The 27,212-nt window shown below is 45.2% G+C and overlaps 1 protein-coding gene across 14 annotated transcripts in view; it reads left to right on the top strand.

The window, feature by feature from the left end:
• MUC16 (mucin 16, cell surface associated) overlaps positions 1–11,867 on the top strand; it is a 161,524-nt gene extending 149,657 nt beyond the window's left edge. For all 14 annotated transcript variants that reach the window (XM_029610950.1, XM_029610960.1, XM_029610949.1 and 11 more), the window contains 6 exons: positions 1,158–1,330; positions 3,166–3,380; positions 3,540–3,607; positions 7,472–7,620; positions 9,561–9,655; positions 9,745–11,867. In XM_029610950.1, coding sequence (XP_029466810.1) covers positions 1,158–1,330; positions 3,166–3,380; positions 3,540–3,607; positions 7,472–7,620; positions 9,561–9,655; positions 9,745–9,843 — 799 coding nt within the window. In that variant the 3' untranslated portion in view covers positions 9,844–11,867. The remainder of the gene's footprint in view (positions 1–1,157; positions 1,331–3,165; positions 3,381–3,539; positions 3,608–7,471; positions 7,621–9,560; positions 9,656–9,744) is intronic.
• Positions 11,868–27,212: the final 15,345 nt, after the last annotated feature.

Raw genomic sequence — 27,212 nt, 5'->3', positions numbered from 1 at the left:
ATGCATCAAGATGCTGCTTTCGTAAAGCACTCAGTATTGTTTCCACTTTAGTGTGCGCCATTTTGCGACTAGGATGTATATGTTAATAAGCTCTGCAGCAAAAATAGCTTGAGTAGTTTTTCTATGGACGATATTGCTAAATCTTAAACCATATTTCATTATAATATAGTAAATTCTTTTGGAGGACCTCTCTCCTAACTGGGTGAACTGGGGACAAACTGTAAAGCTGGAAATGGCAGCGCACACCCCTTTTTAAAATCCAAGTGGCGCGGTGGAAGCGGCTTTTTGCGCACACACGTACGCACGGCCAGGCCTTTTATTTATGTATTTATTTATTTAAGTTCTTTTAATATACCGATGCTCAAGACCAGGTCTTATCGAACCGGTTTACAATAAACTAGGGGGTAAACCAGTTAACAATGAAAGCAAAAGTTACATTATAACAGGGAATGTGGAACTAGGCTGTTAGAAAAAAAGGATAGGTTAAACAATTTCTAACTGGAGAGCAGAGCAAATAAGCAGAAAGTAAGTGCTTACATGGTAAGAGTTATATACAAATTTACATCGTGTGTCATATTAGGCAAGTTATATGAAAGTGCAGTTAGCTGAAAAACAGTTCCTTTGAGTTGCTGAAAGAGGACGCAACCATGGGGTATGTGACTGTGTGGGTGACCCTGAGGCTTCTTCAAGGGTAAGCTTGGGCGAACAGCCAAGTTTTTAATTTTTTTCTGAACGTGATATGGCAATTTTCCTGGCGGAGATCTGGCGGGAGAGAGTTCCAGTGATGCGGCCCAGCAGTTGATAGCACTTGTTTTTCAATGGCGTTGTGAAGAACGGATTTTTTTGGGGGGAACCTGGAGGGAATCTCTGTATGCAGCTCTGGTGGGTCTTGCAGAGGAGTGTGGTTTGAGGGGTATGGTGAGAGTTGGAGCGAGGATTCCTGAAATAAGGTTTTGTGGATAATAGTAAGTGTCTTGAAGAGAATTCTGTAGCGAATGGGTAGCCAGTACTTTTGGTACTTTTAATAGCATGCTGGAAATGGACGCACATCTGGACATGGCTGACGTTTGCACACACATGTGCGCACGCATGCCAGATTGAAAGTTACCATCCTAATTTTCTTGTTGCTTCGGCCATTTTGTCCCCCTTTTTTGCAGGAAGGCGCCTTCCAGCAGTAACACCATCGTTGATTCCGTCTGTGTCTTTAAAGTCGACTATGTTGCAAAAGCTTTTCAAGAAGATGCAGTTTACGAGGAGTTTAAAAACAAGACCAACGACGGCACTCATTTGGGAGAGTATGAAATAGCTAAAGACAGCCTGTATGTGAATGGTAAGCATTTTGATGTCTCGGAATATTCCTTGGGGTCCTCAAGAATCCAGATTCATCCAGACCGGAATTGAAGTTTTTTCCGTTAATATCCAGTTCTGTCTCCAAGCAGATCACAATCAGAAACAGATCAGGGCAACCTGGCTAGGGTGCCACCTGGCTGAGCCAACTGCTTTCCATGGCCACCAAATAAGTAGATTTACTCAGCTGTGATAAGGTGATAGTGCGAAGGAAACAGAATGTAATATGCATTGAATGCTGTTTATCACGTAATAACGCCAGGTCACGGCACTATTGCGCAATAGGCCAGAAGCTTTCCTCTCCCTACGGAAATAAGCCACTTTGCATGCATTTGGATACATAAAATGATTTGCTGCATGCAAAGCAGCTTATGCACAGGCAATCCTGTGGTATTAAAATAACGCGACCGACTTACAAAAACGATAACCTCAATATTTTAGGGCGCTTGAGGTAGGTATAGTTATTTTCCCGAGGAAGCATCAGGCCACTAACGCAGATCCCAGATGATCCCACGGGAGAATTAAAGGGACAAGCTGCCTGAAACACAAACCCCCAAATCTGCAAAGAATCTCCCATCACCTTCTGAGGTGGCTCTGGGCCCCCAAAAGAAAAAAAAAGGCAAACTACATGGCGACGGCCCACTTCTTTACCAAAACTCTCCCCTTAAATCCCCAAAATTGCCTCTTAACCAAACGATTCCACCCACTTTTTAGGCCCATCCCTTCCCCTCATCAAAATAAAGTAAAATCCCTGGGCTACTTTTTGGGGGTCGGGGTTGCGGTTAGTATTGTCCTTAATTATTTTCTGTTATGCATTGTTTTGTAATTTTTTGGTTTATGTTGATTTTGATAGTTTATTAGGGTAGTCTTTAGACTATATAATTGTGCATTTGATGTTTTGCTTTTGTTATACATATACTTGGAATTTGTTTTGAATTTATTGAAGGGGTTTGAGGGTCTGTATTAATTTGATTTTCTGTATTGTTTTATGATATTCTACATCTTTTCTCTTGACTGTAAGACCTTATGCTGATGAATAGAAATCCATAATTTAGATCACCTACTTCTTTGTGGATTTTGGTCACTTACTGGAGTAGGTGTGTTTGTGCATGTCATTTTTGTAAAGTTTGCATGTCATAAGGAACAGGCTAATCCAGTCATGGCTTTACGCCAATGCGTGCATGGAGTTTTCTTCCAATTTTCTTAGGGAACTCAATGGGAAAATCAGAATTAAAAGTCCACATGTGAAGCAGGGTAAAATCAGGATGGGATTAGTCTGTCCCTTGTGATATGGACCCAGAAAAACCTTGACAGGCTAGTTCAGTTCTCTGTTTCTAATCTCCATACCCCTCCATTATAGTCTGTAAAGAGAATAATCTGAAAATTCAATGGAATGGGACAGTGATGCTTAACCCGGTCCTCAGCCCTAGCCAGGCAGGTTTGCATGATATCCCTAATAAAGAGGCATGAGATATATTTTCATACATTACATAGAGTGTATGCAAATAGCTTTCACATATATTCATTAATGGGTGAATTTGAAAAGGTCCGTGCATGGCCAGGCCATGCGAGCGCTGAGCATATTTTAGAAACGGCCCGGCCGGGCGTGTAGCAGGAAATGTGCATCCAAAAGCGGCGGGGCGAGGGCCGGCCGGGACAGCACCATTAGATTCTGTCCCGAGGAAGTGCTTACTTCAGCTATTCAGTTTTCAATCCAACAAATTTCCCTAGCCCTGAATTCTCTAAAGAAATAATTACGTGCAAACAAATCCTACCCTGTGAAATCCATGCTCATTTTTCCCATTGATATCTTTTTAGGATACCGTAAGTTGGACACAACTTCACCTGCTGCCACCATTCCCACCACCACCACCACCACCAGCAGCACCACCAGCAGCACCACTGTCGGCTTTATTCCTCCTGTAGGAAGCCTGGGTTTCCTGTACAATTTCAAAATAGTGAACAAGACCCTTGAAAGTGAAGACCGCAATTCCGAGGCCTATCAAGCCATGCAGAAGCAAATTACTGACGATGTGAGTGGCTTAAATTTCTAAACCAAGACATTTTCCAGAGGGAACTAGGAAAACTGGCAATAAAGCAGATACACACGTTTCTAGGTACTGATGTTGGCAGCCAGAAATCCAGGCTTGCTTGTGGGCTGCAAGGTAACAATGTGCATTTTTCAATTTCAGTTGAATCAGCTCTATCAGAACAGCAGTCTTAAAGACTCGTTCGAGGTGTGCGAGGTCACCGGCCTGAGGTATGACCAATACAGGCTATTATATTCCTTTACCAGCTGAGCCTTTGTGTAATGACGAGCCCCTCCAGTGTACAGAAATCTCGCCCCTAGAGTGATAAGGACAACTGCGAAACGTGCACGCCTGCGCATCCACATGCAAACTTACACAGGCGCGCACAATTTTACTATAGCATTACATGACGGGCACGTTTCACCAACGCGCATATTACAAAACACGCATACGTTTGCTTCACAACACGCGCGCCTACGTACGCCCACACGCAAACACATACGGTGCATTGAACGCACCCGCTTTCAACCACGTCCTATGCCTTCTTATAATATATGCTCAAAGGTAAATGAGAACTTACTCGAATAAGGCACGATTTACACACACGACTCAGCCCGTTTTCTAACCTGCGCGTGGCGAGTCCGGCGGTCCGCACAGTCCTTCTTCAGGCCATCGAGAGCCTCCTGCTTGTTCAGCCCGAACTACCGCCCAGTTTTCCCAGCCCCGATCCCAGTCAGTACTGCACAATAAACACGTTTATTATTTCTTACAGCAGATAATTAGCAGGTGTAAAAGCTCGCCAGCAAACTGGAAAAAGTACACGAGTAGGTGCCTTATATAACAGCAACCGTGCTGGCCCCGTCCTGGAACGCCCCTAAACCTCCCCAATTTTTATGCATATGTATTCACTCGCAAAAGTAAAAATGCGCGTGTACTTGTGGCTTTTAGAAAATATGCAATACGTGCGCAGTGAATACTTATGCATAGCCATGCTCGTTTTTCTGCGCACAACACTTTTAAAATTCGCCTTTAGGACACTTGCCCATTGTATTCTGTCTTTGTCCATGAGTTCTTGACAGTTCTCATTGTATTTAATCTATCGTTTACCAACTGATATTAGCACTTAGTAGGATTATGCCCAGTATATTCTTGGATACCTTCACTGAAGTTGCCTCGGTTAAGTCAGATGGCAGGTCAAGTCCAGTGCTGCATCCTCCTGCATTACATATGTTTGAATCAGTTTCGGTTTGAGCCACCTGATCAAGCCAGATCTATATGCCCTAAATGGCCCCGTACACAATCCTTAGTAAGGAATTCTCGGACTGTATCTAGTTTTGTGGAATTCAACATGGCAACCTGCTGCAGTGCCAGCAATGCGGTACATTTCCAGCAGTGTACCTAATTAAGCCAGATTTTAAACAAAGCAAGCCAGATTCTCAGAACAAAAGGCTGAATCCCTTACTTGGGTAACCACATTTTTGCTCCCTAAATTAAGATGATTTTTAGCTGAATCTAGCCATCTAGATTTCCGGCTGAACATCACCCTAAATCCAACCAGCTAAATGTTAGCTAACTAGCGCTGAAAATCATCATTTGCCCTACTAAGTCCTCTCCCTTTAACCCCAATTAAACAAAAAGGGTGGAGCCGTGACCCCTCCCTGTGCTTCACCTCCATTCCCACTGCCCCTTCCCCCTCTCCCCAACATCCCCTCTTCCCCCCATTCAACTTGAAAAGTTAAGTCAGTGAGGTTAACAGAACCTCCCTCCGCCCCGTAATCCTCTCTCCCTCCCCCAGGTGGAAAATATTGGACCTCTGGGTCAGCTCAACCCACAGACCCCCCCCTACCAATCCCCCAAAACTCACTCGTACTGCCCCCACTCCAAGCCAGCAGCAGGACTTGGCCTTCCTTCCTCTCAACTCCGCGTGCCGGTGTTGCTCTGACCACCAGACTGGCAATGAAAACAGGGCCCTAGATTTAGGCGGTCAATCCCAGTCGCTTTTCAAAGGAGCCAAGTTAGGTGCCTTGCCTTTCAAAGCTGGGCGCCCTAAACTCTGAAAATCGGCTTCAAGGTCCCCACAAAAACTGAGCATGAATATTGGGGGTTGTTGTGAAGTTAAATATTAGAGATGTGCATCGTTTTTTGCGTTCGTGTTGTTCTTCGTTTTTCGGCTGCCTTGGAAAATGTCATTTTTTTTTTCAGTTCGGGTCTTTTTTTTTCCACGATTTTTAATTAGTGCGTACTAACTCCCCGTTAGCGCGCACTAACAAAAACCATTAGATTTTGTTACTTTTTGTTAGTTTTTGTTAGTGCGCGGAGTTAGTGCGCACTGACTCCCGTTAATGCGCACTAATCGGAAAAATGAATTTTTGCAAAAAAACGGGAAAATCTCGATCTTTTTTGGGCTAACTGAAACATGCCGAATTGGACAATTTCGTTGAAATTTTCCAATTCTGCAAAAACGAATGCACATCTCTATTAAATATACGCATTCAAAACAATGCACAGGCTGATTCTTAACAGCCCCCAATGCACCTCCCAGCAGCTCCCAGAATACCTCTTCTTTACGCAGCCAGATTTATGCAAGCTATGTACTTACACTTTCGGAGGCTGAAAATACACTTAAGTACATTCTGACAATTTTACATGGGCAACTCCTTATTTTACATATACACGTCCCAGCTGAGCTTTTGTAACATTTGCCCCATAATGTAGATTGCTTAAGGGTTCAGTTCACTCACTCAAAATCTCTTTGGCCCCTGGAGGGCAAATGTCAGACAAAACCTGCTCCTGTGAATGATTTGGACCCTTTTGTTTATTTATTTGATATAGTTCTAACCTGCTCTATCCTGAGATACTAAGCGGGGTAAAAATGTGTTCTAGGACTTAGAGAGGTCCATATTCAAAAGCATTTAGCCGGCTAACTCAGAAACATAGTCAGCCAAATGAATATTTGGGCACTTCTCTGGCTAAATTATAGCCAGCTAATAAGATAATAGGGGTGTGCATTCGTTTGCAACGTATTGGCAATCCGCAACGTATATGCCATATTCGTTGTATTCGTGGGGGTCACGAAACATATGGCGAACCCCCACGAATACAACGTATCACTAACGAATAAACCCCCACCCTCCTGACCCCCCCCAAGACTTGCCAAAAGTCCCTGGTGGTACTGGAGCGATCTCCTGCACTCGGACTGTCGGCTGCCGGTATTCAAAATGGCGCCGATAGCCTTTGCCCTTACTATGTCACAGGGGCTACTGGTACCATTGGTCGGCCCCTGTCACATGGTAGGAGCAATGGACGGCCGGCACCATCTTGTGCTCCTACCATGTGACAGGGGCCGACCAATGGCACTGGTAGCCCCTGTGACATAGTAAGGGCAAAGGCTATCGGCGCCATTTTGAATACTGGCAGTCGATGGCCCGAGTGCAAGAGATCATTCCAGGACCCTCGCTGGACCACCAGGGACTTTTGGCAAGTCTTGGGGGGGGGGCAGGAGGGTGGCGGGTTGTAGTTAATTAAATTTAAATGGTTGGGATGGGGGTTTTTTTGGGGAAACAAATACATATGTGACTAATGAAATGATCGGGGTCCCCCGAGAACGGATACAATGGATTTGGGTCCCGACGAATACGAATACCGAATGGGACAAATCCGTCCCTGCTGCACATCCCTATAAGATAACCAGCTAGAATTTGGCAGGCTGAGTTAGGGGCGTTCCAAGGTGCATAACTGGGAGGAGTGGACTTAGCCGGCTAACTCTGATAAACAGAGTTACCAGATGACTTAGCCGACTAAGCCTGGTCAGGCCAAAGCACTGTGCTAAAGTTAAGTGGCTATAGTTATCCGGCTAACTTTAAGATAGTCAGCTATATTCAATCATGCGGTTTCACCATTGATTATACCTCCAAAGCTAGCTGTGTCTGAATACGGACCTCAGGCTGTCTAGACAATAGGATGGGCATTGTCTACTGATGTCACATCCTGTGTTTCTCACTGGATTTTTTCTTTGCTGCCTACTCACTGCACTCAATAATTTAGACACTCAGTAGAGTTACCCTAAGATTCTGCCGTGTTGTCTTTCTGTCTAGGAAGGGGTCTGTGCTTGTGGATTGTCACTGTTACTTCAAGAACACTCCCGCTGTAACCAAGGACTCTGTTGAGCAGTCGTTTGTAAAGGGAACCCAAGGAGCATCCTGGCTAGGAAACAACTTTCAGCTGGCGGATTACACCGTGACGCGTACGTAATGCAAGCAAAGCACAGAAGAACAATGGGAAACTGCTAGACCAGGGACTTCTGAGAAAGGAGAAAGTCATTCTGCAGGGCGCTCCTTCTAGTGGCCCGGTTTCATTAGAAGCTTACCGCTGCGTTTAGGAACCTATAATAAATTAGGGCAAAACCAAGTGCAAGGAAGGCCTCTCTCCTTCCCCACCAAGACAGCTTTCTTGCACAAAGCTGAAAAAGCACCTTATGCACGAGAAACATCATACGCTTTTAGGTACAGCCCCGTGAAACATTTTCCTGAAAGAGCTAAATTTAAGGAGGGGGAAAAACCTTCAGAGTGCTTTTTGTTCACTTATCCCTTCCCAGAAAATTCAAGCCTCGGGCCCAAAAGGCAGCCATGGTAACTATGTGCAAGTCAACGGGCTTGCAGCTGGTTTGCACTTTTTCTGCCCTGCCACTGTACAAAACTTAAATCTGGTCCCATGCATGTTTTTGTTAAAAAGGTTTTAGGGATCTGTTTAATGGCGGTGGATCACTGAATAACTTCTTCAGCCTTTCCCACAATCAGGGTTTATCTCCTAGCTGACACAGTTCTTGAGGTGCCCTTCTGGGTTTTCTGGATAGTCTTAATGAATATGCATGAGACAGGTTTGCATACAGTGGAGACCCCCCCCGGGCACACAACTCTATCTCATGCATATTCATTCCGGATATCCTGAAAACTAGAACAATTAGAAGTGCAGGACAGGACTGGGAACCACTGCACTGGCTTAAAAGGACCTGATAGCACCGGGTCCTAAGGGGCAGACTGAGCCAGTCCTGGTTTTATCCCCATTGTAACTAAAGGGACATGGGATATAATGGAGTAAAATGCTAGTGGTGCCATCTGGCCGCCTGACAGTAGCCACACAGCAGTGCATGGATGCAGGCCCCTCTATGTCTGTGAATCACTGCCAAACTCAGCAGTGGAATATAGCAAGCCGTCCCCCACCCTCTTGTGTCCAGGCTGTCTTCCTCCAGACTCTCATGCAGGCCTGGAGTTTCCAGCGATTTATCAAACAGCTATTTTCACTGGTGATTTTCTAAAAATAAAGACAGCAGGCTTGGGGGGGGGGGGGGGGGGGGGCAATGGCAGCAATTTACCACAGTTGAAAAAGGTTCTAGGCCGGCAACCTGGCATGACCTAAAAGAAAATCAGCAGTGGCTGGGAGGAGGGGGGCAGGTTTCAGCTAATACCACTTGTCCAATAGGCCCCAGGCATGGGGAATGTGTCAAACGCTGATTGAGAGGTGGTGTGATGAGGGCAGTCCTCGATCCCCTTCCTCCACCCCAGGAAATGCGGTCTTCAATGAGAATGTTTTGGGGCAGTACTGCACTCCCATGCAGAATGACCTGGCTCAAGGGCTCATGCATATTCATTCCAGATATCCTGAAAACCAGAACAATTAGAGGTGCAGGACACCGGTTGGTGGACATGACAGATATCGCTGAGCCACTTTGGCTAGGTGTGGCCAGACAGTGGACTTGTGTGCCCAATAGGCCAGTGGATCTGTCTGCATGTCCTCTGTGGGCTCTGAGAGATACCGTGTCACTGACAGTTGTGCTGGTGTCTCCTTTGCTTGGGTGGGCTGAGAGTCACTCATGCCAGCTGCTTTCTCTCTAGCCCATAGCTCAAGGGCTAGGGATGCCACAGAGGCAGTGCTCACGGATCCTGCACACCTCCTGGTCCCAGATTCAGGCCGGTGTCTGCAGAGGTGCAGAAGGAGAGCTGGCGCATGGCCCTTGGTCCAGGCCTGTCACACTGCAATGACTGGAGTAAAACATAAAGTAAGACGTGGATATACAGGGGGGGGGGGGGGGGGGGTAGCGGGTGAAAGCTGCCAGGTACAAAAAAAAGGTTCCATTGTTACCAAAATGTGTGGCAACTCAAATATTCTTATCTGGTTTCCTTTCAGCATTGCAACAAAATGAACTGCCATTCTGGGCAATAATCCTGATATGTCTTGCTGTGCTGCTGGCACTTATCCTGCTTTTCCTCTTGTGCTTCCTGGTAAGTAGTTCCTGTAACCCAGTAAAGTCAAGTCTTGTCTGCCCATGATCGGCGGTTGGTAATTTCCCTCTCTTTCTTCTCTTAAACAGCTTGCATTCTGTCGTCGGAGAAGAAAAGGCTTCTACCAGGTGCAGCAAAGCTCAAGTGGGGTGTACTTCCCTCACTTAGACATGAGGAAGCAGTACTGACGGGAGCCAGGGAGCCGCTATACACCCTGATCTCTCTCTAACTGACGCCAACCATGGGACCCTCTTACAATGAACTCTCATTCTTCCATCACTTAGACATGAGGAAGCAGTACTGACGGGAGCCCGGGAGCTGCTATACACCCTGATCTATCTCTAACTGACGCCAACCATGGGACCCTCTTACAATGAACTCTCATTCTTCCATCACTTAGACATGAGGAAGCAGTACTGACGGGAGCCCGGGAGCTGCTATACACCCTGATCTATCTCTAACTGACGCCAACCATGGGACCCTCTTACAATGAACTCTCATTCTGGCAAACTTTTTCTCTCATTCCTGTTTTCTTCTCGTGTACGGATGGAGCAGAAGCCCTGCTGGGGTGAAGAAATCTCTTTTTCCAGGTGGATAGTGGGCAGCAAGTTATTTTAATGGAAGTGGCACCTGGAAAAGATCTCTTTACACGTGCTGCACGAACGCACCTCACAATGGTCTGCTCTGCCTGAAGGACATGCGTTTGCTATGGGGGGAAAGGCGTAAAAGACATCGGGAACATGAAGCTCTTCTTAACAATGGGACATTTCTCATCCAAAAAATATTTTCATATATGGCGATTTTTACTTTTCAAAACTCCTGCATTCAAGAAAGTCTTTCAGATACAATTTGCCTCATAGCTTCCACGGTTCTTGTTCCTCTTCTTTTGGGTTTTTTTTTTTAAAAAGTATTAGCATTAATACAGGAGCATGGTGCAATACTTTGTGGGCGACAGGATAATACTGGGAAGCCCGTTGTTTAGAATTGATTTTGGTATTACCCAACGTGTTTTGTGACCTCCGTCCCACCCACCCCCTAGGCAGATGGCCATCAGGCACTGATTTCTTCTTATTTTTCTAAGAAGGAAAATGACAAGGTGCAGTTAGCTCATCAGTTAGGGCCAGAGTGAGAGAAAAGTGTTTTCTTTCTATATTTCCTTCCGAAATACCCTGCCATCTCAAACTTGAGTTTGGAGGAAGGAAACAATGATGGATTTTGTTGGGGAAAGCATGGAACAAGGTGAAATATCACTCAATATGACTCAGGACAGGAAGATCATGTTATGGATTTGCCATCCTAATGCTCTCTCTGGTTACGCTATTCAAATAGGTTTTGTTTCGCTCCTGCCAAGGCAAGGGCTGAACACTCCTAAGCCCAGGGATGCAGAGTACATTCTCAGATTTACTAGTAATGCCCTTCTTAATACTAGCATTGTGCCAAAGAGTGCCTCCTTCTTCAGCTCCTGGGGTCTGATTGAGCAGGAAGCAGGAGGAACCTGCTGGGCCAGGTGATCTTCCCTCTCTCTTACTCCAGACCTCACCCCAGCCGGGAGCATTAACCCTCGCACTGATTCTAGCAGCCATTTTGTACAAAAGGAAACTGCCCAGGTTGCAAACATGAGAAGAGACTCAATATTTATTTCCAATAGGATAGGTTTCAGGTAGTTTTAACTCAGCAGTCAGAAAAATGAAGTGATGCTTTTGTTTAACCCAGGGCAGTCAGTTAAATCTCCAGTGTTATTTTTTTTTTCCTTTGTTTAAAACAAAATATTTTTGCTGTATAGAATGTACCGGTTCAGGGCACCTTTTCCTGAATATATAATATATAATGTATGAAAAGCACTTTAAAATCAGTTTCATGTGTCTGCCTTCAAGTTTAAAAAAGATAAATAAATATATATAAATATACATATATAAATATATTTTTAAAAAATATTAGCTAAGTATTTAAAATAATGGTGGGTTATTTTCTAAATGTTATTTGTGTTGTTCTTTTTAAAAACTCCTCAGTGTACAAAGCCGGTAGTTGAAAACTACCATTAGTTCTTAGTTTCTCGGGGAAAACATTGCAGCTAGGTGTGGTGACTTACTGCACCACGGACTGTGGGTAGTTTGAAAGCGCCGCTGCTGTATCTATGTAATGCATGTTGCTAACATGGCAGAGCCATGCTGTATCTTGAAAATAATAAATCAAGGGGAGTAATGAAGTTCTATGCACTGTGTCCGTGTTCCTTGCTTGCTGCCTTCTCCCATCCACTATAGCCCAGCCATCACAGCGACCGATCCTGGGCTCCCTCCAGAGACAGCTATATGCGCACCCTGAATCCCGTGCACAGGTGTTGGCGTGGTGCAATTCATTGGATTTTCTTACCTCGACTCGCTGTCTCTGCCCTGCTACTTCTCACAGAGTGGTTGTGAATGCTGGCTCAAGGAGCAGAATCTGAATATGGGAAGATACACGGTCTCCCACAGGGCAGTATACAGCTTGACCACTAGTCTTCAACAGGGCTGGGTTCTTTAGCCCATATTTAATAGGAACTACAGACGCCAGAAAAACAATGAAAGAACTTGAGATGGGCATTTCCTCGATAGAATGACAGCTGGTGAAGTCCCCACCTCACTCAAGCAAGCAATTGTGAAACCCATCCTAAAAAAAACCCAATCTCGACCCATCAGAACTAGCTAACGCCCAATGTCAAACTTACCGCTACTATCCAAAATCACTGAACAGGTAGTCAACCTCAACCTCGCTGAGTACTTAGACACACATAATATTCTATCCCCGTCCCAATTTGGATTCTGTAAATTCTTCAGTACAGAAACACTCCTAATATCCCTCACAGACACTATACTCAAAGGCATGGATAATCATCAAGCCTACCTCCTAGCTATGCTCAACATCTTGTCCGCCTTCAACACCATCAGTCACAAAATCCTCCTAACCCAACTCACTAACATAGGCATAACAGGAACTGCCCACTGCTGGTTTAAATCGTACCTTGAAAACAGACATTTCAAGGTCAAACTAAGCAACAACGAATCTGACCCCATCAAACTAACTCGAGGTGTACCCCAAGGCTCCGCTCTCTCTTCCACCCTTTTCAACATCTACCTGTTACTCTTCTGCCACATCTTATCTAACTTAGGCATCGTCCATTTCATATATGCGGACGATGTCCAAATTATTATCCCCATCAACGATTCATTTTCCAATGCTTTAAAGATCTGGTATAACTGCATCAACTCGATCAACCAACTCCTTACTAACCTCAATCTTGCACTCAACACCGCCAAAACTGAACTCCTCATCATCTCTTACAATCCACCCACCTATAATCCCACTCTAACCAACACTATTCCCCTCCCCGCCCCCATCTCACAACATGTACGCAACTTGGGTGTCAACATTGACAACCAATTGTACCTAAAAGCCTTCATAAAATCTACCTTGAAGGAATGCTACTTTAAACTTCATGTGTTAAAGAAAATTAGAGCACAGGACTTGGTGAGAGAGGTAACGGTGGTGGGGCCGCTTGGCAATAGTGATCATAATATGATCAAATTTGATTTAATGACTGGAAAAGGAACAGTGTGCAAATCCAAGGCTCTCGTGCTAAACTTTCAAAAGGGAAACTTTGATAAAATGAGAAAAATTGTTAGAAAAAACTGAAAGGAGCAGCTACAAAAGTAAAAAATGTCCAAGAGGCGTGGTCATTGTTAAAAAATACCATTCTAGAAGCACAGTCCAGATGTATTCCACACATTAAGAAAGGTGGAAAGAAGGCAAAACGATTACCGGCATGGTTAAAAGGGGAGGTGAAAGAAGCTATTTTAGCCAAAAGATCTTCATTCAAAAATTGGAAGAAGGATCCAACAGAAGAAAATAGGATAAAGCATAAACATTGGCAAGTTAAATGTAAGACATTGATAAGACAGGCTAAGAGAGAATTTGAAAAGAAGTTGGCTGTAGAGGCAAAAACTCACAGTAAAAACTTTTTAAAATATATCCGAAGCAGAAAGCCTGTGAGGGAGTCAGTTGGACCGTTAGATGATCGAGGGGTTAAAGGGGCACTTAGAGAAGATAAGGCCATCGCAGAAAGATTAAATGATTTCTTTGCTTTGGTGTTTACTGAAGAGGATGTTGGGGAGGTACCCGTAATGGAGAAGGTTTTCATGGGTAATGATTCAGATGGACTGAATCAAATCACGGTGAACCTAGAAGATGTGGTAGGCCAGATTGACAAACTAAAGAGTAGCAAATCACCTGGACCGGATGGTATACACCCCAGAGTTCTGAAGGAACTAAAAAATGAAATTTCAGACCTATTAGTAAAAATTTGTAACTTATCATTAAAATCATCCATTGTACCTGAAGACTGGAGGATAGCAAATGTAACCCCAATATTTAAAAAGGGCTCCAGGGGCGATCCGGGAAACTACAGACCGGTTAGCCTGACTTCAGTGCCAGGAAAAATAGTGGAAAGTGTTCTAAACATCAAAATCACAGAACATATAGAAAGACATGGTTTAATGGAACAAAGTCAGCATGGCTTTACCCAGGGCAAGTCTTGCCTCACAAATCTGCTTCACTTTTTTGAAGGAGTTAATACACATGTGGATAAAGGTGAACCGGTAGATATAGTATACTTGGATTTTCAGAAGGCGTTTGACAAAGTTCCTCATGAGAGGCTTCTAGGAAAAGTAAAAAGTCATGGGATAGGTGGCGATGTCCTTTCGTGGATTGCAAACTGGCTAAAAGACAGGAAACAGAGAGTAGGATTGAATGGGCAATTTTCTCAGTGGAAGGGAGTGGACAGTGGAGTGCCTCAGGGATCTGTATTGGGACCCTTACTGTTCAATATATTTATAAATGATCTGGAAAGAAATACGACGAGTGAGATAATCAAATTTGCAGATGACACAAAATTGTTCAGAGTAGTTAAATCACAAGCAGATTGTGATAAATTGCAGGAAGACCTTGTGAGACTGGAAAATTGGGCATCCAAATGGCAGATGAAATTTAATGTGGATAAGTGCAAGGTGATGCATATAGGGAAAAATAACCCATGCTATAATTACACAATGTTGGGTTCCATATTAGGTGCTACAACCCAAGAAAGAGATCTAGGTGTCATTGTGGATAACACATTGAAATCGTCGGTGCAGTGTGCTGCGGCAGTCAAAAAAGCAAACAGAATGTTGGGAATTATTAGAAAAGGAATGATGAATAAAACGGAAAATGTCATAATGCCTCTGTATCGCTTCATGGTGAGACCGCACCTTGAATACTGTGTACAATTCTGGTCGCCGCATCTCAAAAAAGATATAATTGCGATGGAGAAGGTACAGAGAAGGGCTACCAAAATGATAAGGGGAATGAAACAACTCCCCTATGAGGAAAGACTAAAGAGGTTAGGACTTTTCAGCTTGGAGAAGAGACGACTGAGGGGGGATATGATAGAGGTGTTTAAAATCATGAGAGGTCTAGAACGGGTAGATGTGAATCGGTTATTTACTCTTTCGGATAGTAGAAAGACTAGGGGGCACTCCATGAAGTTAGCATGGGGCACATTTAAAACTAATTGGAGAAAGTTCTTTTTTACTCAACGCACAATTAGACTCTGGAATTTGTTGCCGGAGGATGTGGTTAGTGCAGTTAATATAGCTGTGTTTAAAAAAGGATTGCATAAGTTCTTGGAGGAGAAGTCCATTACCTGCTATTAAGTTCACTTAGAGAATAGCCACTGCCATTAGCAATGGTTACATGGAATAGACTTAGTTTTTGGGTACTTGCCAGGTTCTTATGGCCTGGATTGGCCACTGTTGGAAACAGGATGCTGAGCTTGATGGACCCTTGGTCTGACCCAGTATGGCATTTTCTTATGTTCTTATGTTCTCCCACGACTTCCACACTGTTCTACAAATCATAATTTTTGCCAAGATAGACTACTGTAATTCCCTCCTCCTAGGCCTCCCCTCCTCTACTATCAAGCCCTTCCAATTATTATAGAACGCCACTGCCAGATTACTAACCAACACCCGTAGAAAAGATCACATCACGCCCATCCTTAGAGACCTCCACTGGCTCCCGATCTCCTCTAGATTTCTCTACAAAACCCTTTCCATTATACACAAGACTTTACACAACCAGAACATCACCTGGCTAAACGACTCAATCCACTTCAACATCTCCAACAGACCAATCAGATCTGCCTATGAAGGAACCCTTCACATTCCCTCTCCTAAAACCACACAACGATCCTCCACTAGGGACAGAGCACTCTCAATAGCAGGACCCATCAACTGGAACTCAATGCCGCCCGACCTATGCATTGAACCCTGCACACAGAAATAAAAAAAAAAATTAAAAACGTGGCTCTTCAAGCTAGCCTACCCCTAATCCCCTCCTCCACCCCTTGTCACCTTTCGCCCCTCATCCCATTTTCATTCATTTACTGCCCCCACTGCCCCCCTGAAACATCTGCTAACTCATCTGCTGGAGGTGACACAATCCCCTTCACGCCTATTCATCACCTTGTACAAAGTTATCCCCTCCCTTTAAATTGGCAACTTTGTATATAGTTACCAATATATATATTTATTTCAACAGTTATGTACCCTCTTTTTAATGTTATGTACTTTCTCTTACCATGCTATGCAATTTAATCATTGCATGTAATTTCTCTCTCGTTATATGTAAACGGATACGATGTGCAAACGGTTGTCAGTATATAAAAACCTTTAAATAAATAAGACATTTTCTCTTTCAACTTTGTTTTTTTTTTAATTAAACTTTCCAGCGCTTACATAAAGTTGTGTCATACGCTGGCTGTTTCCTTTTGCGCAATGTATTGGACACGGGCAGCCATACTACACATTTCTGATGTCCGGTTACAAGGAGGGTTGCTAGGCTTGCTGGCTGCTGGATTTCACCCAGAGACTCTGGGAACTGGCACCAGAGAAACCCTCAAAAGTGCCTGCTCCTCTCTGTTTCCTGCTCCAGCAAGTGTGCAGGGAGGAGAGGGGGGAGCCTGGAGCGCACACGCCGCAGGCAACACGCGAGGAAGAACTGGAGAGGAACTGCAACAGACGCATTCGCAACAAAAAAAGTCTGCAGCTGTGATTCCCGAAGCTGGGGCTCAGCTGAGGGTGGAGAGAGGGTGCACAAGTCAGGGAGCTGTGGGAGGAGAATATTTGAGGGGGGGGGGAAGTGGTGGTGGTGGGTGGATTAGTGGTTGCATTTTATGCTGCCCTGTGCGGAAAAAATTGCTGTGCTGCCTCCCCTCCCCCGTTCTTTTTTTTTTTTTTTAACAGCAAAGTTTTGTTGTTTTCCCCCGCAATAACCAACACACGATGCATCTGACGAAGTGAACTGTCCTGGAAAGCTCGTGCTTTAATATACTGGTTGGTCTATAAGGTGCCGACTCTTGTCGTTTCAGCACACCCCATAGAAACTGCCGGCCTCGCGCTCTGTCCCCTTCCACCGCCGGAAGAAAAGCCCTGCTCCGCCCCGCATTCGAATCTGTGAAAAGGACACAGTCTCCCCGGAACCCATTCTACCCCGTCTGCAGGTCCAAAATTTCTAAATTGTGCAGGATTGATCCCAAGCTGCTCCTTCCCCACCTACAGGTACATAAAATTGATGCCGGCTGGGCCCGGTTGCCAGCACCGCAGTGGCACCCGCCCGAAAACCCTGCAGAAAAACAACACCTGGGGCTAGGGGTGCCTTGTGTGCAGCGCCTGCTTAGAAACACCGACCGGACATTACAAGGCTGGTTTTGCTGGTGGCTCCTCCTCTCTCCCACAGCCTCTCACTTACAGGGCAAGAAAGGCAGGGTCGCAGCCAATCAGAGGAGAGCTGTGCCGTACCCCTGCCTGACGACGTGATTGGACGGCTCTGCAGATCTCCACAGCAACGATTCCCCGGGTGCCACCTCCTCTCTCTCACTATGGGCGGTGCTGTGATTGGACGGCGTGAGGTGAGGCTGCGGGGCACGGAGTGGCCCTCAGCTCCCGCTATTTTTATTGGTAAAAGGCCAGCGCAGGGCGCTCTGCTCTTTAGCCTGGGCCTAAACTTGCTAGGGGATGTTAAAGGACAAATGGGAGAAGAGGGAATGGGTCTAATCTGCCTCTTCTTTCCAAGGGGTTGCCTGCGCCTCTGACCCTAAAGTCCGCAGGAGACATGATGGTCCTTCTCTTGGGCAATCCCAAGTGTGCGGGGCGATCTTCTGTGTTGCGCCTCTCCTCACCTTTTTCATCTTTTTAGGTTTCACTAACACCGTAATGGAGAAGGTCTTCATGGGTAATGATTCAGATGGACTGAATCAAATCACGGTGAACATAGAAGATGTGGTAGGCCTGATTGACAAACTGAAGAGTAGTAAATCACCTGGACCGGATGGTATACACCCCAGAGTTCTGAAGGAACTAAAAAATGAAATTTCAGACCTATTAGTAAAAATTTGTAACTTATCATTAAAATCATCAATTGTACCTGAAGACTGGAGGATAGCAAATGTAACCCCAATATTTAAAAAGGGCTCCAGGGGCGATCCGGGAAACTACAGACCGGTTAGCCTGACTTCAGTGCCAGGAAAAATAGTGGAAAGTGTTCTAAACATCAAAATCACAGAACATATAGAAAGACATGGTTTAATGGAACAAAGTCAGCATGGCTTTACCCAGGGCAAGTCTTGCCTCACAAATCTGCTTCACTTTTTTGAAGGAGTTAATAAACATGTCGATAAAGGTGAACCAGTAGATGTAGTATACTTGGATTTTCAGAAGGCGTTTGACAAAGTTCCTCATGAGAGGCTTCTAGGAAAAGTAAAAAGTCATGGGATAGGTGGCGATGTCCTTTCGTGGATTGCACACTGGCTAAAAGACAGGAAACAGAGAGTAGGATTAAATGGGCAATTTTCTCAGTGGAAGGGAGTGGACAGTGGAGTGCCTCAGGGATCTGTATTGGGACCCTTACTTTTCAATATATTTATAAATGATCTGGAAAGAAATACAACGAGTGAGATAATCAAATTTGCAGATGACACAAAATTGTTCAGAGTAGTTAAATCACAAGCAGATTGTGATAAATTGCAGGAAGACCTTGTGAGACTGGAAAATTGGGCATCCAAATGGCAGATGAAATTTAATGTGGATAAGGGCAAGGTGATGCATATAGGGAAAAATAACCCATGCTATAGTTATACAATGTTGGGTTCCATATTAGGTGCTACAACCCAAGAAAAGATCTAGGCATCATAGTGGATAACACATTGAAATCGTCGGCTCAGTGTGCTGCGGCAGTCAAAAAAGCAAACAGAATGTTGGGAATTATTAGAAAGGGAATGATGAATAAAACGGAAAATGTCATAATGCCTCTGTATCGCTCCATGGTGAGACCGCACCTTGAATACTGTGTACAATTCTGGTCGCCGCATCTCAAAAAAGATATAATTGCGATGGAGAAGGTACAGAGAAGGCGACCAAAATGATAAGGGGAATGGAACAACTCCCCTATGAGGAAAGACTAAAGAGGTTAGGACTTTTCAGCTTGGAGAAGAGACGACTGAGGGGGGATATGATAGAGGTGTTTAAAATCATGAGAGGTCTAGAACGGGTAGATGTGAATCGGTTATTTACTCTTTCGGATAGTAGAAAGACTAGGGGGCACTCCATGAAGTTAGCATGGGGCACATTTAAAACTAATCTGAGAAAGTTCTTTTTTACTCAACGCACAATTAATCTCTGGAATTTGTTACCAGAGGATGTGGTCAGGATTGGATAAGTTCTTGGAGGAGAAGTCCATTACCTGCTATTAAGTTCACTTAGAGGATAGCCACTGCCATTAGCAATGGTTACATGGAATAGACTTAGTGTTTGGGTAATTGCCAGGTTCTTATGGCCTGGATTGGCCACTGTTGGAATCAGGATGCTGGGCTTGATGGACCCTTGGTCTGACCCAGTATGGGATTTTCTTATGTTCTTATGTTACTTTGGGAGGAAGGAACATGGGGGAGAAACCTCAGTTGGACCTGCTCTTCCTTTTCCTGACTCTTTTGGTGTCTTCCTTGGCTTAGGGGGCCACTTTGTGAGGTTTGTTTCCCTTATCTGACCCTACAACTTTACTTACATTGCGAGCACCGATCTCTTTAGATTTTCCTCTTGGAAGAGGATTATATTGCTGCTGACTTCTAACGCCGGTGATGCCATTCCTGGGGAGCTCAGATGCCCTTGGATCCTCCCAGACTCAAAAGACCTGGCAGCCGGAGGAAGTGACGTCACCCTCAGGGATGGCTGCTTAATTCTTGAGCTCCTCCAACCTTAATAAGAATCCCTGCGATATCAAGCCATCCGAATTGCTACCTCGGGCCAAAGTACTTAATATCGCTGTTCCATCTCGCCCGGATGACTACGAGGCGAAAACAAATTGATTTTCGTAAATTTTCGTATCAAAAACTTGAGGTGGAGCACGGGCCTACTCAGGACGCTGAGATGGCAGACCAAGAGGTGGCTGATACCGGAACGGCACTACAGGAAGCCCCTGCAGGAGTCGACAACGGGGTACTGCCGACTAAAGGAGAAATGAAAAGCTGGTTCTCCGAATTAAAACAGGAACTCACCTCGAATACGAGAGATATTATGGAGTCGATTGAAGAGCTCAAGGGCGAGCTGGCAGAACACGGACGTCGCATTTTTGAGCTGGAAACCCGAGTGGACGCCTCCGAGGACAATGTTAAAAAAATGCGGGACAATCAATTGAGTACTCAGGCGGACGTGGAGCGGATAAATGATAAACTCGAGGACCTCGAAAACCGTTCGCGCAGGAACAACTTACGATTTCGAGGTGTGCCGGAGTCCCCGGAGAACCAAAATTGCACCACAGTAGTACAGCAAATTTGCTCTATGCTGCTCGCATCGGATTCTGCGCAGACCAATGGGGTTCTGGACGGTGAAATAAAATTGATCGTGCTCATAGGGTTATGGGACCCCGGGCCGGTAATAAGCCCAAGGATCTCCTCGCCTGTTTCCTCGATTTTCATAAGAAAGAACAGATTTTGAGCATTGCGAGGAAGCAAGCTACGTGGCAATGGCAGGGGGAAGCCATAATGGTATTTGCTGACTTGTCTCCCATCACTGTTAAGCGACGTCAAGAAATGCAACCGGTCACTAAACTGCTGAGGGAGGAAAATATTAGATATCGTTGGCTGTACCCCTTTGGTTTGAGTTTCTCGTTGAAGGGTGAGAACCATCGTGCCAAATCTTTACCAGAAGCGGCGGCCCTTCTTCACAATGCAGGTTTCCCTGGCTTAGACCAGTTTAAAACTGCGCCACAAGCCACTGCGCGACGAGAAGAACACCCAAAATGGCAGCGGGTGCAGAAAGGGGATAAACGGTTGAGACGCAATGCTGATCCTTCTGTTCCTCATCATGCAAAGACCTGAGAGACGGATCTATGTAATCGCTTTGGGGACATTTCTGGTACTCTGAGTCCACGATATATCGGATGGTTTGACTTTTACACGATATGGGTTTGCAATTTCTAAGGGGAATTATATGTTCACAATGTTTAATTTACATAGTTGGTTGGGCTGGAAGGGCAGTCTCACGGGGATGACTTATTCCTCCCTTCAGAATTTAATTTGGATGCTGGTTGCATACCAAATAGAGGGGATAGGGGTAGAGCGGGAGGGGGGAGGGGGATTGGGAAAGGGGGAACTTCTCAGCACTGCTATGTCGCTTCACTACTTTAACCGGGACAAGGGGGTTTCTTACGTTTCTATATGCTGTGTGAGTAAGGTAATGTTATGCGGTGGTCTTGGGGTTGTTTTCCTCAATGGGGCAGCGATGGTTTTAGATAGGATTCAGGATCAGCCATGGTTGCTTTGACGCTACTGTCCCTTAATGTCAAGGGACTGAATTCTCCATTTAAAAGGCACTGTCTTTATTCTGATTTACTACACCATAGTGCCTCTATCATCTTCCTTCAGGAGACGCATTTAAAAAAAACGTCACGAATTTCTCTTGAAACACCAGGCGTACCCAGCACAATACTGGGCAGCTAGACCTCTCAATCATAAATATCTTGGGGTTGGGATCCTATTCTCCAAAGATGTAATGTATGAAGAGGTGGCTTGTTACAAGGATCCCGAGGGACGCTATCTCATTCTTATTGTTAATATTGGAGGGGAAAAGTTTACTTTAGTTAATATATATGCTCCTAATTCTGGCCAGGGGCCCTTTCTCCAACATATCAGCCAAGTGTTAGAGCATCACAGTGAGGGGCATTTAGTGGTAGGGGGCGACTTTAACCTGACCCTCAACCCTTTTTTGGATAACTCCAGGGGTAGTGCTACTTCCTCTGGGACTGATCGTAGACTTTTTAAGTCCTTTCTATCCCAATGGCACCTGATAGATGTCTGGCGATGTTGGAATCCTAAGAGCAAAGGTTATACGTTCTATTCTAAAGTTCATCAGACATACTCCAGGATTGATATATTGCTAATCTCTAAAAGTTGTGTTAATTTAGTAGAGAATCCGGTTTTGGGGCCTATCACCTGGTCCGATCATGGTCCTATCATGTGCCAGGTGGCGCTTAGTTCTTATGATAAAGGCCTCCAATATTGGAAGTTAAATGAAAGTTTATTGGATGATGATTCTTTCGTGCACCAGCTACACACGGTGATACAGGAGTATCTGGAACATAATGACACGGCTGACGTTTCTCCCATGACGCTGTGGGACTGCCTAAAGGCAGTACTTCGCGGTAAACTTATAGCCCGTGGGGCATATTTAAAAAAACAACGCAATAAAGTCAAAACAGAAACGCTACAACTTTTACATAGTTTAGGCTTACAACATCAGCGTTCAGGCACTCCCTCCTTACTGGAGGAGATGGACACATTGAGGGCCCAGCTGGAAAAATTAGAAACCGCTCATATAGCACATAAGCTAACAATTACAAGACAATTATATTATGAAGGGGGAAACAAAGCGGGAAAACTATTAGCCAGAAAGCTTAAGTCTCAACAACTGCAGAATAATATCATTAAAATAAAGGATGAGAGCGGTAATATGCTCACCTCCAATACAGAAATCAGGAAGAGATTTATCAGATTTTACTCTACGTTATACACAGCTGAAGCACAGATTGAATTGGAAAAGATAGATTCTTATTTAGACCAAATCAAGCTCCCGGTCCTATCCCCGTCCATTCAAGAATCTTTAGATCGTCACATCTCCCCGGCTGAAGTTACCTGGGCTATAAAAAATTTGAAAATGGGGAAATCCCCGGGGCTAGATGGGTTTACTGCTGCCTTTTATAAAAAGTTTAGTGGTTTGCTAACCCCCCTCTTAGTAAATCTTTTTAATGGCCTTCAGGGTGAGTTGTCCCTTTCCACAACCGCCAATTTAGCTGGGGTGACTATTTTAGCGAAACCTGGTCGGGACCCTACTAATTGTGGTTCTTATCGACCTATTTCGCTTATAAACTTGGATATGAAAATATTAGCGAAGATATTGGCGAACAGGCTAAATAATTATCTCCCTCAAATTATTCATTCGGATCAATTGGGGTTTATCCCAGGCCGCATGGCGTCAGACAATGTTAGAAAAATCATCGATCTCATAGGTCTGGCACGTGCGGAGCGTATTCCCCTGGCTCTTTTGGCAGTCGATGCTGAGAAGGCTTTTGACATGGTCCATTGGCCTTTTCTGTTCCAAACAATGAAGGCTTTCCAGATTGGTGAGAAATTTATCCGATGGGTAATGAAACTGTATGAGGCGCCTCAAGCATGCTTGAAAATTAATGGGGGTTATTCCTCTCCTTTTCATGTAGAACGGGGCACTCGTCAGGGGTGCCCTCTATCTCCCCTATTATTTGCCCTCTTTCTAGAGCCTTTTACCCACCATGTTAGGGCTAATACACAGATCTGTGGCCTGGGAGTAGGGTCCTTTTACTCTAAAATGTCACTTTTCGCGGATGACATCCTGTTCACCATTACTAACCCCAAGGCCTCTCTAGCGGCACTTATGGCAGAGATGAAATCCTTCAGTGAGGTGTCCGGTTTCAAGGTGAATTGGGATAAATCTGAATTGCTAAATATAACCTTACCTGTCTCGCTAGTGGATGAGCTTAAAAAATCACATCCATTTAAATGGGCTAAAGGGAAATTGAAATACTTGGGTATTTACATTGGGTGTCACTCAGATCTCTTTCGGCTTAATTATCCCTCCCTGTTACTGAAGATTTATAGAGAGCTGGAGGAATGGGATCGCTATCATATCTCTTGGTTGGGACGCTTGGCCATCATAAAAATGAACATTCTACCCAGACTTCTGTACCTTTTCCAGACCTTGCCCTTGGTGGTGCCTACTAGATTGCTTGCTAAATGGCAAGGCAGGCTGTTTAAATTCTTGTGGCAGGCTAAACAGCCCAGGATTAAAAGGACACTTTTATACTTCTCTAAATCACAAGGCGGATTGGGGATGCCATACTTACTGGGATACCATGGTGCGGCACATTTAAAGGCAGCAGTGGATTGGCATAATTCTCAATTAGTAAAGCCATGGGTGCAACTAGAACAGGAGCTGGTGGGTGATCTCCCCTTAACCGCTCTTCTGTGGCAACCCAGCTCAACATGGAGTCCACGGCCTTCCCTACCTGAGACTGTACTAGCGACGATGGCCGTGTGGAACAGATGGCGGAACAAGTTGGTGACTAACCGAGCTGTCTTTTCTAGCACGCATTTGTTCCACCACCAAGCTTTCTCACATGCTAGCCAACCACAAAGGGCGTCTCGATGGAAGTCGATGGGCATTACCAAGGTGGCACACATGTGGGACCCGGGGGGTTTTGTCTCATTTCCTATCCTACAAGACCGTTATCATGTGGACTCACGAGACCATTACTTTTATTTACAAATGTGTCATTTTCTGACCCACACACTTCAGGTGGGAACTAGCCCCATGAACACGTCTCCTTTTGAAGCTCTGTGCCTGCAGGCCTCTAAGGTTCGTCGGCATATTTCACAACTTTATGCTATAATAGTGGGTGGCCCCTCAACTCCTGCATTACATATTACTGCGTGGGAGAGGGATTTGGGAGTTTCGTAGACGTTGGATGAATGGAAACGTCTCTCTTATTCGATGGGGAAGGGTCTGATATCCGCCGCCCACATAGAAAATGGGTACAAGATGCTATTTCGGTGGCACTGGACTCCGGCTCAACTGCATCGCATTCAACCAGCCCTATCACCACTGTGTTGGAAACTGTGCCAGGGTGTTGGTACCTTTTTTCATTTGTGGTGGGAATGTCCCAAATTACAATCTTTCTGGTCCTCTATATCAGCTTGGTTAACTGAAGTTTTGGGACGGCCAATCTCTCTTACTTCTACCCAGGCATTACTCAATAAAGACAATTCCGACTACTCAAGACACCAAAATATTTTTATTAAATACACAGTGACTGTCGCGAGAGGGGCTCTTGCCCGAGTATGGAAAGATCCACTGATGCCTTTATTCAGGACATACAAAAACTTATGATAACGACCCATACTCTGGGGGAAATAACAGCGTATAAACACAAAACCTTGTCCAAATTTAAGAAAATTTGGTTTCTCTATGAAAAATGGAAACTTTCTGCTACTATATCTTAGGAGATGAGGCCCAGTTAGGATTATGTGATATGAGATTCCTCATTTCTGCAAATTTATAATGGTGATCAATATATATGGATTACATGAGAAGTTCGGGGGGGGAGAGGGGGGGGGCTTTACAGGATTGCCCCATCCGGGGCAAGAGCCTGCTCACCAACCATCTCGAGCCGTGCAGGAGAGACCCGAGGCAAAGGAAAAAAATAGAAAAAACGAAAACGAAAGCAAAACGCAGGACGCAACGTGGTGAGTGAGCCGCGCCCCTAAGCAGGCATCAGGCCTATCAGAGGGCGGCTACTGCCCCCTTTAAACTCAGGCGCATCTCGGAGGCGTCGCGCGCCCGAAGGGGCAAGGAGCGCGACCTAAGGGGCCTGCCCCTTAGCGCGCCCCTTGGAGCGTCCCAGAGCCGGGGCCGATTCTCTCCCCTATCCATTCATTCACCGACCACTCATCCACCAATTCAATCTCCAACAGCACTCATCCAGCCTAGCAGCACTCATCCAGTCTCCAGCAGCACTCATCCAGTCATCCAGCATCCAGTCATCCAGTCTCCAGCAGCACTCATCCAGTCTCCAGCAGCACTCATCCAGTCATCCAGCATCCAGTCATCCAGTCTCCAGCAGCACTCATCCAGCAGCACTCATCCAGTCTCTAACAGCACTCATCCAGTCTCCAGCAGCACTCATCCAGTCATCCAGCATCCAGTCATCCAGTCTCCAGCAGCACTCATCCAGTCTCCAGCAGCACTCATCCAGTCATCCAGCATCCAGTCATCCAGTCTCCAGCAGCACTCATCCAGCAGCACTCATCCAGTCTCTAACAGCACTCATCCAGTCTCCAGCAGCACTCATCCAGCCTAGCAGCACTCATCCAGTCTCTAACAGCACTCATCCAGTCTCCAGCAGCACTCATCCAGCCTAGCAGCACTCATCCAGTCTCTAACAGCACTCATCCAGTCTCCAGCAGCACTCATCCAGTCTCCAGTAGCACTCATCCAGTCTCCAGCAGCACTCATCCAGTCTCTAACAGCACTCATCCAGTCTCCAGCAGTACTCATCCAGTCTCCAGCAGCACTCATCTAGTCTCCAGCAGTACTCATCCAGTCTCTAACAGCACTCATCCAGTCTCCAGCAGTACTCATCCAGTCTCCAGCAGCACTCATCTAGTCTCCAGCAACAATTATGCACTACCGCCCACGCACCTACAAATCACTCACCCCAATCATGATTTCCCCCACAACACAGTTCCTAGGTCTCACCCTTTTCACCATAATCCTATTCAATGCCCAATCAATCACCAACAAAACTCTTATACTCAACGACATTCTGCAGGACACAACCCCAGATTTTTGCGCCATAACTGAAACATGGCTCAAATCCACAGACATCACACTCATTAATCAACTACCAACACAGACTTACGATTTCTTCTCCATCCCAAGACAAAAAAAAAGAGGAGGGGGTATCTTCCTCGCTGCAAAAAAATCCTTAAGGTTCACACACCACCCCATCAGTACAACTACCAAACTAGAACTAGGATTGTTCAAATCAGAACATCTCCAAATCCTTCTAGTCTATGCCCCTCCAGGCTTACTAGAGTCAGACCCCTCACCTATTATTGAAACCATAACCTTACATCTTAATCTTGACTCCCCTGCTATAATTCTGGGCGACTTCAACTTACATGTTGACAAAGTCCCCCTCTCAACTAACTGTGAAGCTTTCCTCACCTCACTGTCATCGATGGGTTTCAGCCAACAAATCAACAAACCCACTCACAAAGCAGGCCATACGCTCGATCTCCTCTTTACAAACGCCAAGATTTCTCTTACAGAACAACCAAATTGTAAAAAAGTCCCATGGTCAGATCACTCTCTAATCTCCACCAGCTTTTCTATACCTCGATCAG

The sequence above is a fragment of the Rhinatrema bivittatum genome, chromosome 8 (assembly GCF_901001135.1).
Source record: "Rhinatrema bivittatum chromosome 8, aRhiBiv1.1, whole genome shotgun sequence".
In the NCBI taxonomy this organism is placed as follows: Eukaryota; Metazoa; Chordata; class Amphibia; order Gymnophiona; family Rhinatrematidae; genus Rhinatrema; species Rhinatrema bivittatum.
This window is presented reverse-complemented; position numbering and strand designations above follow the sequence as displayed.